The following is a 19,800-nucleotide window of genomic DNA, read 5'->3' as shown; positions in this document are numbered from 1 at the left end:
AGAGGAAGAGAGGTGAACGCTGCTGAGAGACGCTCAGCAGCGTTCACCTCTCTTCCCCGCACAGAGGAAGAGAGGTGAACGCTGCTGAGAGACGCTCAGCAGCGTTCACTTCTCTTCCCCGCACAGAGGGCGAGAGGTGAACGCTGCAGAGAGACGCTCAGCAGCGTTCACCTCTCTTTCCCGCACAGAGGGCGAGAGGTGAACGCTGCAGAGAGACGCTCAGCAGCGTTCACCTCTCTTTCCCGCACAGAGGAAGAGAGGTGAACGCTGCTGAGAGACGCTCAGCAGCGTTCACCTCTCTTTCCCGCACAGAGGAAGAGAGGTGAACGCTGCTGAGCGTCTCTCAGCAGCGTTCACCTCTCTTTCCCGCACAGAGGGCTGAGAGGTGAACGCTGCTGAGAGACGCTCAGCAGCGTTCACCTCTCTTTCCCGCACAGAGGGCTGAGAGGTGAACGCTGCAGAGAGACGCTCAGCAGCGTTCACCTCTCGCCCTCTGTGCGGGAAAGAGAGGTGAACGCTGCTGAGCGTCTCTCAGCAGCGTTCACCTCTCTTTCCCGCACAGAGGGCTGAGAGGTGAACGCTGCAGAGAGACGCTCAGCAGCGTTCACCTCTCTTTCCCGCACAGAGGGCTGAGAGGTGAACGCTGCAGAGAGACGCTCAGCAGCGTTCACTTCTCTTTCCCGCACAGAGGGCTGAGAGGTGAACGCTGCAGAGAGACGCTCAGCAGCGTTCACTTCTCTTTCCCGCACAGAGGAAGAGAAGTGAACGGGTGATAATGACAGAGACATAGATCAGGAAAACAGCTGTGGTTTTCACGCTGGTTTCAACACACATCAATAAAGTCATATTATAAATAATAAAAAAAAACACTTTTATTTATCCCAGAGGAGTCCGTGTGTGTGTGTGTGTGTGTGTGTGTGTGTGTGTGTGTGTGTGTGTGTGTCTCAGGGTTTGCTGAATACCCCCACAGGAAAGTGTTTGACGTGAGTCGGCCACTGAGCGGCGAGCTGGAAGAACCGGACGTCTCTCCATTCAACTCCGTCTACTGAGACTGAGACAGACAGGAAGTCATTCACTGTGTGTGTGTGAGTGTGTGTGTGTGTGTGTGTGTGTGTGTGTGTGTGTACCTCTGAGTGTGTGTTGGTGTTTGGAGGTACAGATCAGTCGACTGATTCCTTCGATCAGCTGACTCCTCGACTCCGCCTCCTTCTCCCTCGTCTTCTTACTGAGGAACATGACTGACACACACACACACACACACACACACACACACACACACACACACACACACACACACACACACACACACACACACACACACACACACACACACACCTCTGAGTGAAAGGTCACGGGGTTAAGGGATAGTGGATAGGAGAATTCAAAAGGATTTAGGAGAAGAGACTGCGGCACTTTAGAGAATCGACTGCACTTTCACTATCCGACGTGTTTATGATGCGCCAGCGGACGTCATAAATGTGCGTCTGCTGCTGTGGGGAAACTATGGAAACTACAGTTTTCTATACAGCGGACTACAACATGGATGTTTAATAAGAACGAGGGACTACTGTAAACTCATCTAGAGACTCTGCAACCGTGCTCTGATGCTGTTATGCTTTATGAACGGGGACAACAGAGAAACATATTCTTCATGACCAAAGTTGGAATTGAAATAAAAAAGGAAAGTGAAACTTATGCTCGTCACCCTCTCCCTCCGGTCCACATTAATACAAATGATCCCAATACGTATGATTGTATGAAAAGATCTTAAAATCAATACAAATGTATTTATTATAAACGTTAGTCCTTAACATCTATCACTGTGTATATCACCATTCAAACATCTTTTAAAAGTTGAACAAACCCCACACAGCTCAGTAAAGACTGTGAAATGTTGACTTTATTTGATCATTTCAGTCAAAACTAACGTTCATATTTCTCTCTTTGATTATAATACTGATGAACGTTCAAAACAAAGCACTTTGGCAACTTACCACATACGTTTTGAACCGTAACTTTCATGATATCATTTCTCGTTCATAATCGGTTGTTTCCGTGAACGGCCGACTGTTGTGTGACGGCAAATGCTGCGGCCGCAAGGCATTGTGGGGCAGCATGTTCTCCTCTCCTTTCGGTGAGGGAGGTCCAGTGGTTCCTAGGCTAAAGGAGGTTATAAAGGAAGTTTCAAACCTCCTTTCCTTTCATCTAGAGCAGCGGTTTAGTGTGAGGCGGGGGGGGGGGCGCCAGAGAGCTTCAGGGGAGGCGCAGCGTGAGAAAAAAATAACGAGAAACAGTGAAATCTAGCTAGTTAACTTCAGCTAACTTTATGCGAGCGTCAACATGGATCGATTTTTAGTGAAGTTACCTAAAGTGAACTGCCACCCTAAAAATAGCCTTGCCACCCCAGCTGCCACCCCAGCTGCCTCCCCAGCTGCCACCTCAGCTGCCTCCCCAGCTGCCACCCCAGCTGCCACCCCAGCTGCCTCCCCAGCTGCCACCCCAGCTGCCACCCCAGCTGCCTCCCCAGCTGCCACCCCAGCTGCCACCTCAGCTGCCACCCCAGCTGCCTCCCCAGCTGCCACCTCAGCTGCCTCCCCAGCTGCCACCCCAGCTGCCACCCCAGCTGCCTCCCCAGCTGCCACCTCAGCTGCCACCTCAGCTGCCTCCCCAGCTGCCACCCCAGCTGCCACCCCAGCTGCCTCCCCAGCTGCCTCCCCAGCTGCCACCCCAGCTGCCACCTCAGCTGCCACCCCAGCTGCCTCCCCAGCTGCCACCCCAGCTGCCACCTCAGCTGCCTCCCCAGCTGCCACCCCAGCTGCCACCTCAGCTGCCACCCCAGCTGCCTCCCCAGCTGCCACCCCAGCTGCCACCTCAGCTGCCATCTCAGCTGCCACCCCAGCTGCCTCCCCAGCTGCCACCCCAGCTGCCACCTCAGCTGCCTCCCCAGCTGCCACCCCAGCTGCCACCCCAGCTGCCACCCCAGCTGCCACCTCAGCTGCCTCCCCAGCTGCCTCCCCAGCTCCACCCCAGCTGCCACCCCAGCTGCCTCCCCAGCTGCCACCCCAGCTGCCACCTCAGCTGCCTCCCCAGCTGCCACCCCAGCTGCCACCTCAGCTGCCTCCCCAGCTGCCACCCCAGCTGCCACCTCAGCTGCCTCCCCAGCTGCCACCCCAGCTGCCACCTCAGCTGCCTCCTCAGCTGCCTCCCCAGCTGCCACCCCAGCTGCCACCTCAGCTGCCTCCCCAGCTGCCACCCCAGCTGCCACCCCAGCTGCCACCTCAGCTGCCTCCCCAGCTGCCACCCCAGCTGCCACCCCAGCTGCCACCTCAGCTGCCTCCCCAGCTGCCACCCCAGCTGCCACCCCAGCTCCACCCCAGCTGCCACCCCAGCTGCCTCCCCAGCTGCCACCCCAGCTGCCACCTCAGCTGCCTCCCCAGCTGCCACCCCAGCTGCCACCCCAGCTGCCACCCCAGCTGCCACCTCAGCTGCCACCTCAGCTGCCACCCCAGCTGCCACCCCAGCTGCCAGCTTTGTTTTGAAAGAAAAGTTGTGGCTCATCGGACATTTATGAGAGAAAGTCTCCAATGTCCGAGTGCAAGTGAATGCAGCACAAGACGCGAGCCTTGTAACCCCTCCCCCGGCTCTGGCGCGAGCGTGGAAATATGATTGGCGGCGATTTCATTTGAACGGGACGGCGGGAAAAGGAGAAGCATCCGGACCCAAGTACTGAAGGAATGAGGTGCGGTCTACAATGACAGAGAAGAGACGGTTGATCTTAATCAGTTTGTGAGGCGTGTTGCTGAACAAAATGGTAATCACTGCATTCAGCTGTAATAGACGTGTCAACTTGATGCTCTGCTCACGGATGAGCATAACAAACTGTTAAGATGATGACCTTACGTGTGTAAAACATGTTTCTTCTTTGCGGGGGTCTGCCCCCAAAAAACAGTTTAAGTCCTGAGAAAGTCAAATCAGACGGTGTGTAAAGCTACACTGCCCAGCCAACAGAAAGTAACCTCTTTGATTGAACTAGGCCAGCAGGTAAGGGCTTTCCACTGGATAATAATACCCCTGCATTATAGCAACAACAACAACAACAACAATAATAATAATAATAATAGCAATAATAATTGGGAAGGGGTTGCGGCTGTCCTTATGTTCTCTGAGGGGAGGCTCACCTTCCTCACACTTTGAGAACCCCTGCTCTAGAGAACCAGCTCTCATCATGGCGGCCACTGAGGCACTTAGGAAGGGTCCTGAGAGAAACTGAGTATTCGACTGCAGCCCCCTGTCCTGTTCCAGTTAGGGTTAGGCCCCCTCCCTCCTCTTCCTCCTCTTCCTCACCTCTCTTGTTCTTCTCTCTGGTCACCACCATCATGCTCATCAGCTCGCCCCCCCCACTGATCCTGGACACCTGCAGGCAGCGGAAGTTACTCTTCAGGCTGTTCTTCATCCCAACCTCCCTCCCTCCTCTTCCTCCTCCTCCTCCTCCTCCCTGGCTCCAGTAGTCAACCTGCAGATCCTTCACCCCCCCCAGGCAGCTGCACAGAGAGAGGAAGAGGAGGGAGAGGAGGAGTTAGGAGTCACATCATAGAGTCCTGCTGTGAGCCTGAGACGTTGAGACCCCACAGTGTTCTGATAGAAATGTAAAGTAGGGTCTGCAGCTCATAGAGACTGCTGGGTGATACCTGCATGCGTTGGGACATTCACACAATTAGCATCAATGCGCACAAATTAGCATAAATTAGCATAACTTAGCATACATGCGCACCAATTAGCATACAGTGCATTAATTAGCATCAATTAGCATACTTTGCATTAATTAGCATAACTTAGCACCAATTAGCATACATTGCATTAATTAGCATCAATTAGCATCCATTAGCATACATTGCATTAATTAGCATCAATTAGCATACATTGCATTAATTAGCATCAATTAGCATCCATTAGCATACATTGCATTAATTAGCATCAATTAGCATACATTGCATTAATTAGCATTATAGTCTATGTTGACAATTATAAACAATGGGCTTGGTTGATCTGGACAATGTGGACTTTGAGGGTTATTGAGGATGGTGAGTCCATTGCTGACCAAAGGACCAAACAGTCCCCTGTAACCAGAGAGGCCGGATCTGAACTGATTGTGACACATTTTGGGTCGATTTTGAAGTTAACGGGGACTCTGGACAGATTGCTTATATCGTTTTAAAAGAATTGTCCACAGTAGGAAATAGTGTTCATCGTGTGCTCTCTATCCAACGACCCCTCCTCATGGTAGAATCAGACCATCCAGAGCCATGTTTGAACTATTGTCTGCATATGTTCATTTGTTGTTCCATTTCACAGAATCAGAATCAGAACCCCTCAATGTGTCCCGCCTCGGGGAGATGCACATGATTACAGCAGGTAGTGCAGAGAAAGTTACACAGGAAGTACCTGGTGGAGGGGGAGGGAGGAGGAGTGATGGGAGCTCCTGATTGGCTGGGAGGAGATCCCAGGATGATGTCACCAGAGTCAACTGTGGGGGGAAACATGATGAACACATCTATATGAATATCTGTAACCGAGCTCTCCAGAGAGGAACGTAACATGAATGTTGAATTACAACATATTGATGTCATGCTTTTCTTTGATCAAGATGAGATTGAAATGCTGAATATCACGTTTTACAAATGCCTTATGATTCACTAACAAACACAGTGTGGTTAGCAAATACAAAACAGAAAGAATAAACCTGTCAGCAGCTAAATAAAGATAAATAATCAGATGAATGAATAGAGGACAGGTGAGGCGTACGTGAGATGGAGCGGAGGTTCTGCTCCACGATGCCGACCTTCACCACCTGACACACACACACACACACACACACACACACACACACACACACACACACACACACACACACACACACACACACACACACACACACACACACACACACACACACACACACACACACACACACACACACACACACACACACACACACAGTTTGGATTATGTTCTTAGATGTAAAAGGTTCATTCACAGTTCTGTAATGATAGTCTGAGAGTACTTGACATGTCCTCTTACCCCGATAAAAGGAACAAACTTCTGACAGTAGTCGTCGTCGGGGCTGCCGAACAAAATCAGATTCAAACAACAGGCAGAAATGTGAAATATGAGCAAATCAAACATAGACTCTCTCCTCACTGTGATTCCTCTGATGTCCACTAGAGGCTGCTGTGGTTAACTCTGCACTCAAGAGGTTTGGCTTTCTACTTTAAAGGGGACCTATCATGCAAAATGCACTTGTGTACGTCTTTTCTACATGAATATGTGTCCCCGGTGTTCCAGGGAACTCACCAAGTGTCAGAAAACACAACCCTCTCTATTTTCCTCCATACCCAAATCTCTAAAAAAGGGGCTGCAACGGATCTGATAAAAACTGATCCAGATTTGAACACTGTCCTGACGTCAGGACGGTGGCGCTACGGCTATTGGGCCAACTCCACCAATCAGGAGGAGACAGCCACGGCCATTGCCGTTCGAAAGCGCTGGAGACGCTGTAGTACATATGCCAGGCCTGTAGGTGGTGCTGTTCTCACTGAATCTGCCCTTGCTAAAACAGGGGTAAAAAATGTCAAATGGAGCAAAATGAGGCATGGCTAAAATGCATGATCTGTTTGGTATTTTGAAAAAGAAAAAGTATAAATATGCCTTATATAGGTATGGTCCTACACTATATTATTATAATATAGCATGATAGGTCCACTTTAAGTAGATATTTCTTTCTTTGACATGAAGTCAACAGTGTTGCTTCTTGACAGACCCCTCACTGTGCAGCTGTAATGAAGGCGGGTCTGAGCTCTGGTTCTGACAGGCGGGTACCTCTTGTGTTTGCAGGTCAGCATGGCCTCTGATATGGGACACAGGTGAGAGACAGCCGCTCCGCTCAGGTACTGAGACACTCGCCCTGCGACACCCACAGGATCTGTCCAGCAGAGAGCACAGTTCAGACAGATGGTGCATTCAGGGCCTGTGTCATAGAGCACCATCATCCCAGCCTCCCTCAGCGTTTAACTAAAATGTTCCCAGCACTTTTATTAAGGTTTCTATGACAGTCTGGAAAAGATAGGACCTCTCTAGCGGCTTTTGTTTGACAAATTAGCATCAACTGTATTTTTTAGTATCAATTTCTCTTTGTTTGACATTGCCTTTGAGCACCGACTTGAAGACGCTTGCTGTCACATACTTAAGTATATATAAAGTATATAATACCTTGCTTTATATCTTGTTATTGTTCATTTGTAAATTCAACATGTATATTTTCTACTTTCTTGTTTATTTCTTGTCTTTTAATTTGTATTGTACAATGCCATGTATTGTTATGATGCTGCAACACAAACATTTCCCAAATTGAGTTTGGTATCGCCTCAGCACGCTCAGGTTATACTGAACTGTTTCCATGTGCTACGAGAGAGTGGTTGCCTCGACAATAAAGGAGCGTCTTCTGAGAAAGTCTCTGTTGGGGAAATACTGAATGTCCTCTTCCAATCTGAGAGTAACATGATAACAAAGGTATCCCACCTGTAGCTGTGTTCATGACAGGATGTGTGATTACCTAGAAGAGCATCAGGACTGTTTGAGGCATATGATAGCTATGTGATTAACATGATGATTCAGCCTCTATGGAGATAGACATATGACAAGCATGCTCATTTCTGACGTGGAGCTAATCTGAAGTAAACATTGAATACTGCTTTCTATTCCTCCATCTTGTGACTGTGTAACTCCCTCTCTTGGATATCAGCATGTGAAGGACACTGTTCAGGAACTAGTTGATGCTCTGTATGTGATGACTCCTTCCATTCTGGAGAGGATCACAGATACATGGATCCTGAGATTGAAGCTCAAGCCGGGGACCAGTGAGATCTTTCTAACAGTCTCCTTCACTGTAAGACACACCAGGGGTCGTTTAAACCGAGTCAGTCGAGCTGTTTGTTTGGATGTGACAGAGGCGCTACAGGTCAGAGGTCAGATGCACTACAGGTCAGAGGTCAGAGGCGCTACAGGTCAGAGGTCAGATGCGCTACAGGTCAGAGGTCAGATGCGCTACAGGTCAGAGGTCAGTCGTACCCAAAGCAGGAGACTCCACTCGTCCGAACAGATCCCTCCAGTCGGGGTCCATGAACAGGCTGCTGAACCTGCTGTCCAGAGACGCCAGGAACTTAGCCAGAGGGTGGGCTCCTGGGGAGGGGGGAAGGTAAGGTAAGGTATGGTATGGTAAGGTAAGGTATGGTAAGGTATGGTAAGGTATGGTAAGGTATGGTAAGGTATGGTAAGGTAAGGTAAGGTATGGTAAGGTAAGGTATGGTAAGGTATGGTAAGGTATGGTAAGGTATGGTAAGGTAAGGTATGGTATGGTAAGGTAAGGTATGGTAAGGTATGGTAAGGTATGGTAAGGTAAGGTAAGGTAAGGTAAGGTAAGGTAAGGTAAGGTATGGTAAGGTAAGGTAAGGTATGGTAAGGTAAGGTATGGTATGGTAAGGTAAGGTAAGGTAAGGTATGGTATGGTATGGTATGGTAAGGTAAGGTATGGTAAGGTATGGTAAGGTAAGGTATGGTAAGGTATGGTATGGTAAGGTAAGGTAAGGTAAGGTAAGGTAAGGTATGGTAAGGTATGTTAAGGTATGGTAAGGTAAGGTAAGGTATGGTAAGGTAAGGTAAGGTAAGGTATGGTAAGGTATGGTAAGGTAAGGTAAGGTAAGGTATGGTAAGGTATGGTAAGGTATGGTAAGGTAAGGTAAGGTAAGGTAAGGTAAGGTAAGGTAAGGTATGGTAAGGTAAGGTAAGGTATGGTAAGGTAAGGTATGGTATGGTAAGGTAAGGTAAGGTAAGGTAAGGTATGGTATGGTAAGGTAAGGTAGTAAGGTATGGTAAGGTATGGTAAGGTAAGGTAAGGTGAGGTATGGTAAGGTATGGTAAGGTATGGTAAGGTAAGGTAAGGTAAGGTAAGGTAAGGTAAGGTAAGGTAAGGTATGGTAAGGTAAGGTAAGGTATGGTATGGTAAGGTAAGGTAAGGTATGGTATGGTAAGGTAAGGTAAGGTAAGGTATGTTATGGTAAGGTAAGGTATGGTAAGGTAAGGTAAGGTAAGGTAAGGTATGGTATGGTAAGGTATGGTAAGGTAAGGTAGTAAGGTATGGTAAGGTAAGGTAAGGTAAGGTATGGTAAGGTAAGGTATGGTAAGGTATGGTAAGGTAAGGTAAGGTAAGGTACGTAGAGGCAATTCAAAGTGCTTTACATCATCATTAACACTTAACAAGAAGACAACAGAAAGGAACACAATAAATAAACATAATGGAATAACAGATTCATAAAAACCATAAAAGAGATGCAGAATATAGTTTAAACTCAACATTGTAGAGACTAGGGGCCGGTCCAGAGACTAGGGGCTGGTCCAGAGACTAGGGGCAGGTCCAGAGACTAGGGGCCGGTCCAGAGACTAGGGGCCGGTCCAGAGACTAGGGGCAGGTCCAGAGACTAGGGGCCGGTCCAGAGACTAGGGGCAGGTCCAGAGACTAGGGGCTGTCCAGAGACTAGGGGCCAGTCCAGAGACTAGGGGCAGGTCCAGAGACTAGGGGCCAGTCCTGAGACTAGGGGCCAGTCCTGAGACTAGCGGCAGGTCCTGAGACTAGGGGCCAGTCCAGAGACTAGGGGTCGGTCCAGAGACTAGGGGCAGGTCCAGAGACTAGGGGCTGTCCAGAGACTAGGGGCCAGTCCAGAGACTAAGGGCAGGTCCAGAGACTAGGGGCCGGTCCAGAGACTAGGGGCTGTCCAGAGACTAGGGGCCAGTCCAGAGACTAGGGGCAGATCCAGAGACTAGGGGCCAGTCCTGAGACTAGGGGCCAGTCCTGAGACTAGGGGCCGGTCCAGAGACTAGGGGCCGGTCCAGAAACTAGGGGTCAGTCCTGAGACTAGGGGCCGGTACAGAGACTAGGGGTCGGTCCTGAGACTAGGGGCAGGTTACCTGATCTTGCCACATTGAGCATTAACGGTCAAACTGCGTGGAAATCTCAAGCTAACATCACTAACGATGCAAATAGCCGTACTAACTGAAATTCATATTGTTAACTGTGTCTGTTAGCTGTGTCTGTTAGCTGTGTCTGTTAGCTGTGTCTGTTAGCTGTGTCTGTTAGCTGCGTCTGTTAGCTGCGTCTGTTAGCTGCGTCTGTTAGCTGTATACATATGTAATTCAAAATAAGATATGAATACATCAGACCATTTAGGTGATAGGAAGTATATAACATTTATACGCTGTGAGCCCGCCTATATGTACCGATGGGGAGGATGAGGAAGCGGACGTAGTTCTGCCAATCAGGCGTCTTGCTGGCCATCTGCTCCACGAAGCAGCAGAGCACGCTGCTCAGGTAGCTCTGGTCTCCGGCCACCGCCACCTTCAGGGTGGGGGGGGTCTGCGAGTTACAGTTACAGCTGGAACACACAAGTACGTCACATCACAATATATTCATATAATACTCAAGATTCATCGGAGAACCTCTCCACGATTCAACTTCAGTGTATGTGTTTGCTTGATATATTGAGTTGCAGTGATGTGTCCTAAACCCTGTCATGAGTCAGCATTTCATCACTTCCTGTCCACTGGTCAGGAGGTCAATGGTTTTCTGAATGTGTTTTTAGTTGTTTTCCTTAAATAAGGTCTCTGGTTAACACGAGCTGAAGAGATTTTAACGTTTTGTTTTACGAAATAAAATACATCAATAAATACCCCACTGGTGGATTTAAAAATGGAGGTTGCTAACAAGTGTCTAAATGAGACGACTAAACGCCATCATGCCCAACATTAGCCACCGTTAGCTTAGCGGTGGTGACGTGAAGTCATGTGACCGTGCTGTAGTTCCTTTATAGCCCAACATTAGCCTCCTTTAGCTTAGCGGTGGTGACGTGAAGTCATGTGACCGTGCTGTAGTTCCTTTACAGCCCAACATTAGCCACCGTTAGCTTAGCGGTGGTGATGTGAAGTCATGTGACCGTGCTGTAGTTCCTTTATAGCCCAACATTAGCCACCGTTAGCTTAGCGGTGGTGACGTGAAGTCATGTGACCGTGCTGTAGTTCCTTTATAGCCCAACATTAGCCTCCTTTAGCTTAGCGGTGGTGACGTGAAGTCATGTGACCGTGCTGTAGTTCCTTTATAGCCCAACATTAGCCGCCTTTAGCTTAGCGGTGGTGACGTGAAGTCATGTGACCGTGCTGTAGTTCCTTTATAGCCCAACATTAGCTGCCTTTAGCTTAGCGGGGGTGACGTGAAGTCATGTGACCGTGCTGTAGTTCCTTTATAACCCAACATTAGCCACCGTTAGCTTAGCGGTGGTGACGTGAAGTCATGTGACCGTGCTGTAGTTCCTTTATAGCCCAACATTAGCCTCCTTTAGCTTAGCGGTGGTGACGTGAAGTCATGTGACCGTGCTGTAGTTCCTTTATAGCCCAACATTAGCCTCCTTTAGCTTAGCGGTGGTGATGTGAAGTCATGTGACCGTGCTGTAGTTCCTTTATAACCCAACATTAGCCACCGTTAGCTTAGCGTGGTGACGTGAAGTCATGTGACCGTGCTGTAGTTCCTTTATAACCCAACATTAGCCACCGTTAGCTTAGCGTGGTGACGTGAAGTCATGTGACCGTGCTGTAGTTCCTTTACAGCCCAACATTAGCCACCTTTAGCTTAGCGTGGTGACGTGAAGTCATGTGACCGTGCTGTAGTTCCTTTATAACCCAACATTAGCCACCGTTAGCTTAGCGTGGTGACGTGAAGTCATGTGACCGTGCTGTAGTTCCTTTATAACCCAACATTAGCCACCGTTAGCTTAGCGGTGGTGACGTGAAGTCATGTGACCGTGCTGTAGTTCCTTTATAGCCTAATGTTAGCTCTTTACTTCAGTGGTGTTAATATGGGAATAGTATTGAGTAACTTACAATCTCTGGATCCGGCTGAGGATGGCGCTGAAGGCGGCCTGAACGTCGGCGGCCGACACGGTGCAGACGATCGGCTGATCGAAGAGAAGCTCCGACAGATACTGAACACAGAGAGGGGACATCATGCATGTTCATTAAAATATCCATCACTCCCGTCCCTGTCCAACCTCAGAGCACATTACAACAACTGTGAACATTCATAAACACACCTCCGCCCCTCAAAGACTTGCATGCTTTGGTTACTAAAACCCTTTATGAACACACAGTTAGAAACACACTACATTTATACAGTTTTGTACATTTAACGTTTTTAAACTGTAAGTGTAAATATGCACATTGACATTGAATGTTATCTCGTTGCACTGTCATCGCTACTACCTCTGCTTTTACCACTCTTATTTATTTATGTGTGTATATTTTTTTTACTGCAGTGAGAGTTGCCAAAGAAATGTCGTTGTACTTTGTATGATGACAATAAAGATATATTCTATTCTATTCTATTCTATATCATACCATTATATTCTATAAAAAATACTGACACAGATAACGAAATAATAGTTTTGTGTGTGAGATGTTCCTCTGATGCGATCAGACCTGCCCCTGCCAGTCGGAGGTGTTGATCAGGATGATGGAGTCGGGGATCCGCTCCTCAGAGAACAGGATGTGGTTCAGCTGATCCAGGACCGACTTCCTGGCAGCCTGAGGAGAAAAAGTGAGCGTTCAGGTCAACTGTAAAGGCCACTGAGACATAGCTGTGTTGTGATATTGGGCTATATAAATACACTTTGATTTGAAAAAGATCACTCAAAATAAAATGGCTGATTGTGGAAACCCTGTCCGTCCGTCTCACCTGTGGAGGAGGTATCCTGCAGTCCGTGGACGTCTCACTGTCCATGCTGCTGTGGTTCTGTCTGTCCTTCATGGAGGCTCCCCAAGAGTGGCGAGACAGCTGACATTGTGTCTTACTGAAAACAAACCAATATGACATCCCAGCAGCTTGTTGATAAGTACAGGTAGCCTTGTGTGGTAGTGTGTGTGTGTGTACCTCGTTGACATGTGTTTTGGGGGCTCAACCTCAACTTCCTGTGCAGAGAAGAAGAAAAAAAGAGTGGGTTTCTCTGTGTGTGTGGGTGTGTGTGTGTGTGTGTGTGTGTGTGTGTGTGTGTGTGTGTGTGTGTGTGTGCGTGCGTGTGTGTGTGTGTGTGCGTGTGTGTGTGCGTGTGTGTGTGCGTGTGTGTGTATGTGTCTGATAAACACTAACCACAGGGCCCGCCTCCTCTTCTCGGGTCTCAGATGGTAATCGGGGCCCCTGAGTGGGAGGAATCTCCATTTCCTGTTAACAAGAGATGAGGAAGTACCCAGATACTTTACATCTCTACACATTAGTCCGGCATCCAACATCTTTTCATTACATTCAGGGGAACATGTTATGGGTCAGTTTTACTCACAGTTTGTTGTTTCTGCGTCCGGATCTCACTCTGAGAGCTCGAATGAGAAACCCCGTCAAAGAAAGGCCTGATGGTCAGAAATCAGATGGATTAATGAGACATCACAGACGTCCTGTTTATTAAAGTTCCTCTGGTTGAGATTAAGTGCTGCAGACTTTGGATTCTGGTCATTCTTTTCAGCCTGGACACAAACCAATACAACAGTGCAACACTTTAAAAAAACAAACAATGTAATACTGTTTTAACTGGATGCTACTTCACTTCCTTTTATAATACTGCTGCTTATTTGTTCCTATATTTCCACACCAAAGGCTCGAGGCACCAAACGTGGTAGTCGTCAAAGAAGGGAGGACACCATCACACACACCAAATTGCATGACTCGAGCACTCACCTTTCTCATAACCCTAACCCTAGCTATTTCCAAAGGGCCCTTGGCCAGGATACCTGACCACAAATTAGTCTCTTAGGTTTAATAAGTCTGTTTAAATAGAGCTTCAGATAATTAATAAATAACATGGTGTTAGATGTTAGAACCAATCTAACACTCACCGTTCGGGAGTTGTAGGTGGATCACCCCTTTCTTTCTGTTTATCACCCTAAAAACAACCCTCACTGAATTACAATGGAGGCCAATGGCAGCTATATCTAATGAAGCAGCTATAAAAGCCAAACTTGGTACACATCAGCAATGGGAAGAGACAATAACGCACACCAAATTGTACCACTCTACCATTTACCCTTCAGGAGTTATATGAGGGGCATACCCTTTTTGCTATAATGGATGTCAATGGCAGCTTCATCAAAGGAAGAGGCTAGAGGCACCAAACTTGGTAGTCGTCAAAGAAGGGAGGACACCACCACACACACCACATTGCGTGACTCTAGCACTCACTGTTCTCATAACCCTAACCCTAATCCTAGCTATTTTCAAAGTGTCCTTGGGCAGGATAAGATAAGATAAGATAAGATAAGATAAGATAAGATAAGATAAGATAAGATCGTACTTTATTGATCCCAATTTGGGATTTTTTTTTTATTTTTATTTTATTTAACCTTTATTAAATTGTTTTTGTTACAGCAGCATAAAAGACCAGGCATTTTACAATAAAACAAAACTACAAAATAAACAAGAATAGAAAGAAAAATAAAATAAAATAGAAAATATACATGGAGATATTATATATATACAAATATATATATATATTCAAAAATATATGACATATGGAATATGGAGTATTAAATATTAAACAGATTATGTATGAGTAAAATGTACAACGTGGTTTTATTTAAAAAAAAATATATATTTATAACTAGTTTAGGTAGTTTGTGTAAGGTTTTAGTGTTTGTCTATCTGTCTTATTGTGACATGACTCTGCTCTATCTTTCCAGGTGTCTGCACTTCCTGTCTTTGTGTGTCACCGGTCAGACTGATTGTTGTTCCCGCCCCTGATCGTGTCCACCTGTGCCTCATTACCTAATGTGTGTGTGTGTGTGTATATAGTCCTTCTCTCCCTTTGTCTTGTGTTGGTTCGTCTTGTCTCTTCATGAGATCCATGCCTGTTACCAGAGACCTGTTGTAAATACCTAGTCGAACCTAAGGATTCTTTGGAATGTCCTAGTAGATCCTAGAAGACTTGAAAAGCTTTGTGATCTTTATAAATAAAGAATATTACAAAGCAACGGAATCGAGCATCTGAGTTCTTAAAGAGCCCTTCATGTCAGTTTGAGAGGTAATTAAAATAGCTAAGGGTGATGATCTGACTTGAGGAGACAATAATGCACACCAAATTGTACTACTTTACCATTAACCCATCTGGAGTTATATGAGGAATATACCCCTTTTTGCTATAATGGGAGTCAATGGCATGTAAATCAAAAGAAGAGGCTTCACTAATAAGTGAAGACACCATCACACACACCACATTTCAATACGCTAGCCCTCACCGTTTTCATAACCCTAGCTATTTTCAAAGTGTCCTTGGGCAAAATATTTAACCCGAAATTGGATGGACCTTCAGATAAATAATGAAACGTTAAATGTTAAATAGCGTCTGCAGAAGGACCTGAGTTTGGGTTTTGGCGAGATCATGATGATGTCGCTGTCGTCGAGCTCCGGCCCGCTGTCACTCGGGTCATAACCCTGCAGACTGTCGTACAGCTGGTCCAGGTCTTCTGCCGCCTCCGGACCCCCCCCCATCGGGTCCGAGTCAAGAACCTGCAGCGGGTCAATAACATCGAGATTTAACTTTGATATTCATATATTAACAGTCTTTTATTAAAAAGAAACTCATGTGTTGTTTACATGCTGCTGTGACAACAAATGTCCCAATAGAAAACGATATTTAGTTATAATTAAATAAGCCAATATTTCAGTACATAAACAGCTCAGTCGATTAATAAATTAGCATCTATAAACATTTAAGAAACGTTCACATTTATTTTAACCTCTTAAGCCCTGAGCCTGTTTTTCAGGTTTCAGCCTCGAAAATGCCACTAACACAACAAAGACTATATCTTCACTTCTAAAAGGGGTAAATTAATAATCTTTTTTCTCAAAGTAAGGTTACATCTGTGAGTTGGATGTAGAAGTGTCAGAATCAATATAGATGTTTTTATTTTAAAGTAAATTCATATGGAACATAGTAAAAACATGTAAATTCTAATCTCCGCCTAAAAAAAACCCATTACTTATAGTGAAAACCACCCTTGAATGATGGGATGGTAGACTCAAAGCTTTAGGAATCCAAACTATAACATATAAGAAGTACCCTGTATCAAGATTGATGCAAAACAAGTGACATTTGACCTTTTTAGAGAGATTTAGAAAAATAAAGTCCAGGCGGACTCACCTCTGGGTAATTTGGGAACCATCAGTTCCATTTGACCTTTTTCACTGTAAAAATCATTTTATTACTTTGAATTATCACTATAGGTATTCATTCCATCCAAATACAACTGTTGTAAAAAAAAGAAAACATACAAAATGAAGTTTGACTCCAACTAGAGCAGATTTATTTCAAACATGTTACAGATTTATTTCAAACATTTTACAAACACACTATACAATAAAACCACACTCTAGATAGGTAGACTTTATACTTACCTCCTGAATGTAAAACTTTATACTTACCTCCTGAATGTTACAATATTTTGGCATGCCACTCCTGGTAACAATTATCTTTGATATTCAAGCGCAGAGGGACCTGGCACTTCACGCAGTGCCAAGGTGTCTTCACCCTCTTTTTGCAAGCATCATGGCAGTTCCTGCAGTTCTTCCTAATACGGACATCTTTCCCATAAAACATGGGCCCGCATGTGAGTGGTGGGGGGGGGGGGGGGGGGGTGGTGGAGGTGCAGAGCCTTCAGCATATTCCAACATTTCTGCAGCAAGCTGCTCCCTGAAAGTCTTCTGTGTGTGTGGCTTTGTCCTGCTGGGGTCACTCTTCATCTTGTGCAGCTCCTTGTGGAGAAGGAAGCTGTTCACCACGGCAATGTCCAGAAAATGGTAAAAAAAAGTCTTGTACCATTTCATCGTTTGGGGAGAACGCTGTAGTAGCCGATCAAAGCGTCAGACACATCCACGCCGCCCATGCTTCGGTTGTAGTCCAACACAGCATCAGGAACAGGAACAGTCTTTGTCTGCCACACACCAGCCTGGAAGTTATATGGCCATTTCTTCCTCCAGTAGTCCGATCAGTTGTGAACGGTGACGAGGCCTGAGAATTATAATAAGTTGAGGAATGTGAGGGTGAGGCAGGTGTGGGCTGGGTGAAAGTAGACAATGCTGAAGCCATTTCATCCTCATCTCCATCACTATGAAAACAAATGTGGAAAAACAAAGAGATTAGATTATTTCCTGTAATTCCTGTTTCCTTGGCAGCAAACATGCCATTGTGAGTGTGTGAATGCAACACATTTAGTGACTATAGATGAACACTGGCCTATACTTTTAGTAAATGTAACAGACAAGAAACACTATTTTTGTAAATAATCCCTCTTCCTGCCAAACATGCCATTTTGAGCGTACATTACATTACATTACATTACGTTACATTACATTTAGCAGACGCTTTTATTTACTATATGAATAATCGTACACCAAATAAATAAGTAATAGATAAAAACAGAGAGATTACATACCTTTCCCGTGGTGGAATTTCATCATCAGAGTCACAACGCTGACGATGCACTCCCATGATGACACTACATGTATGGAATCTGTGGAGTCTCAGCTTTAATCGGATATCTTGTTTGTGCAGTTACGATAAGTAATAAGGGCATTTTGAGAGTGAGTGCTGTGCAAAAGTCCGTTAACATTAGTTAGCATTTTTTCGCAAAATGCTAATTCAAAGGCTTGGTATTACTCTTGTGTTTCTTTTAGCTAAAAATGGTTCATATCTTCAGTTAGCTGAGATTCTTCCCGTTAATCTGGTGCTACACATTAATAGTTTCATAAATGTTAAGAAGCCCTGAGACATTGTCTCAAAAAAAAACAGTGGGAGGGGTCCAATGGGGGGACCGCCGTGCTTAACTCATTTTGAGTCTTTTTAATGTATTTGAAATTATTCTGCATTAGGTAATTTTAAGATTAATACTATATAGTTTGATATCTCTTTTGTTAATATATACTGTTAATTTGTATTTATTTGGTTTCAATCTTTTTCACTGAATCAGTTATTTTCAAATCTCTTAACCCTGAGCCTGTTTTTCAGGTCTCAGGCTCGAAAATGCCATTCCCAGAACAAATGACCATATCTTCCCTTCTAAAAGGGTTAAATTAATAATCTTTTTTCTCAAAGTAATGATAAACCTGTGAGTTGGATGTAGAAAAGTCAGAATCAATATAGATGTTTTTTATTTTAAAGAAAATTCAGATTTTACATAGTAAAAAACTGTAAATTATAGTGTCCGTCCAAAGATTCTTTTTTACTTATAGTGAAAACTACCCTTGGATGATGGGTTAGTAGACTAAAAGCTTTAGGAATCCAAAGTACAACATATAATAAGTACCCTGTATCAAGATTGATGCAAAACAAGTGACATTTGACCTTTTTAGAGAGGTTTAGAAAAAAGAAACCACTTCTGGGGTCATTTGGGTGGATTTTCCATATCTCTGGCCTCCCTTGACACCTCTTTCTGACCGTTAGAGCCAATAGAATCGAAGGGGGAGTTCCTCATACACACTCATTGTGAAGAGAAAAGGTGGGGGCTTCGCGCATGTAATTTTGCATCAGAGTGTACCTATCTCTCGCTCTGACATCTGGAAACGGAAAAGCAGTTTTAATGCTTATGGATTATCAGAAATCATTTCAAAGGGACACAGACACATTGGATTAACCTATGGATTAACTTCAGCAGCGTTTTTATCGTTTTAATGTCATTAAAGACCATTTGGAGAGACTACAGAGCCAAGGTCAATAAGCCATCTGTATGTAAAAAACCACCTGTATGTAAATTGTAAATAAGCCATCTGTATGTCAAATATGTCTTATATGTCTTAAATGATATGATGAATTGGAAATGGGGGACCCTGATGTAAACAAGACGAAAGTCTTTCTCTGGTCTGCATCCCCTTAACAATTGTATGTTTTGAGCTGTACTGTACTGTACCCAATATACAAGCTGTTAATAAACTTTTCAATCAATCAATCAATCAGGTAACCATGTTAGCATTTTTAGCTACCTAGCGTCAAATGTTTTGATGTCCGTTTTTGTTTATAACGTCGCGATTTCGTATAATTCAGTGGTAATGTCGGTGTCAATCGATTCTGTGTCACCTCACGATGTGAAACGATGTCATGGATGTGGAGAAAAGATAAATAATAAGGTTTTGTGAGTGATTTTCAGTGCAGTAATCTGTTAGCATTTTTCGCTCGTTGCTAATTCAGAGGCTCAGTGTTAGCATTGTGGGTTTTCTTTTGAAAAATAAATAAAAAAGATCAGTTAGATGAGTTTCTTCCCGTTACATGGATATAAAACATTCATAGTTTATTAAATGAACATGCCCTCAGACACTGTTTCCTGCAAGATGTTGCGGCAGTGCCCCGGTACCGGGGTCTCTCGGGCTTAACGGGTTAAAGGATTTTGGTTTCAGGAGGTGGAATATTTTGAATTGTTGTTATGTCTTTAGTGCTCAGTGCAAACCTCATCGGGGACCTTGAATCTCCTCAGCAGAGACACAAACCTCTGTTTGAAGATCGATTGCTGAAAGAAAGGAAGCAGAAAAGTGAGACACAGTGTTGCACGAGAACTAATTACATGTGGTAGTTTATCCACCCATTCTGTTTCTCTGTGAATGATCAGCTCTGATTGGTCCACACCTGAGTCAGGGACGTTGTTCTGACCAGTTTCTTGCGGGACTTCTTCAACTTT

At 45.2% G+C, this 19,800-nt stretch overlaps 1 protein-coding gene across 1 annotated transcript in view; it reads right to left on the bottom strand.

The window, feature by feature from the left end:
* Positions 1-564: 564 nt before the first annotated feature.
* LOC117484603 (phosphofurin acidic cluster sorting protein 1-like) overlaps positions 565-19,800 on the bottom strand; it is a 26,174-nt gene continuing 6,938 nt past the window's right edge. Inside the window, exons 6-23 of the mRNA XM_034133035.1 lie at positions 19,749-19,800; positions 19,573-19,632; positions 15,492-15,643; positions 13,428-13,494; positions 13,241-13,312; positions 13,025-13,062; positions 12,830-12,944; positions 12,574-12,678; positions 11,980-12,080; positions 10,327-10,481; positions 8,125-8,235; positions 6,877-6,979; positions 6,079-6,121; positions 5,803-5,848; positions 5,443-5,524; positions 4,345-4,541; positions 1,128-1,238; positions 565-1,051 (exon numbers count right to left, since the gene is read on the bottom strand). The exon at positions 19,749-19,800 is cut by the window's right edge and continues 28 nt beyond it. Coding sequence (XP_033988926.1) covers positions 945-1,051; positions 1,128-1,238; positions 4,345-4,541; positions 5,443-5,524; positions 5,803-5,848; positions 6,079-6,121; positions 6,877-6,979; positions 8,125-8,235; positions 10,327-10,481; positions 11,980-12,080; positions 12,574-12,678; positions 12,830-12,944; positions 13,025-13,062; positions 13,241-13,312; positions 13,428-13,494; positions 15,492-15,643; positions 19,573-19,632; positions 19,749-19,800 — 1,717 coding nt within the window. The 3' untranslated portion in view covers positions 565-944. The remainder of the gene's footprint in view (positions 1,052-1,127; positions 1,239-4,344; positions 4,542-5,442; positions 5,525-5,802; positions 5,849-6,078; positions 6,122-6,876; positions 6,980-8,124; positions 8,236-10,326; positions 10,482-11,979; positions 12,081-12,573; positions 12,679-12,829; positions 12,945-13,024; positions 13,063-13,240; positions 13,313-13,427; positions 13,495-15,491; positions 15,644-19,572; positions 19,633-19,748) is intronic.

The sequence above is a fragment of the Trematomus bernacchii genome, unplaced genomic scaffold, assembly GCF_902827165.1.
Source record: "Trematomus bernacchii unplaced genomic scaffold, fTreBer1.1, whole genome shotgun sequence".
In the NCBI taxonomy this organism is placed as follows: domain Eukaryota; kingdom Metazoa; phylum Chordata; class Actinopteri; order Perciformes; family Nototheniidae; genus Trematomus; species Trematomus bernacchii.
This window is presented reverse-complemented; position numbering and strand designations above follow the sequence as displayed.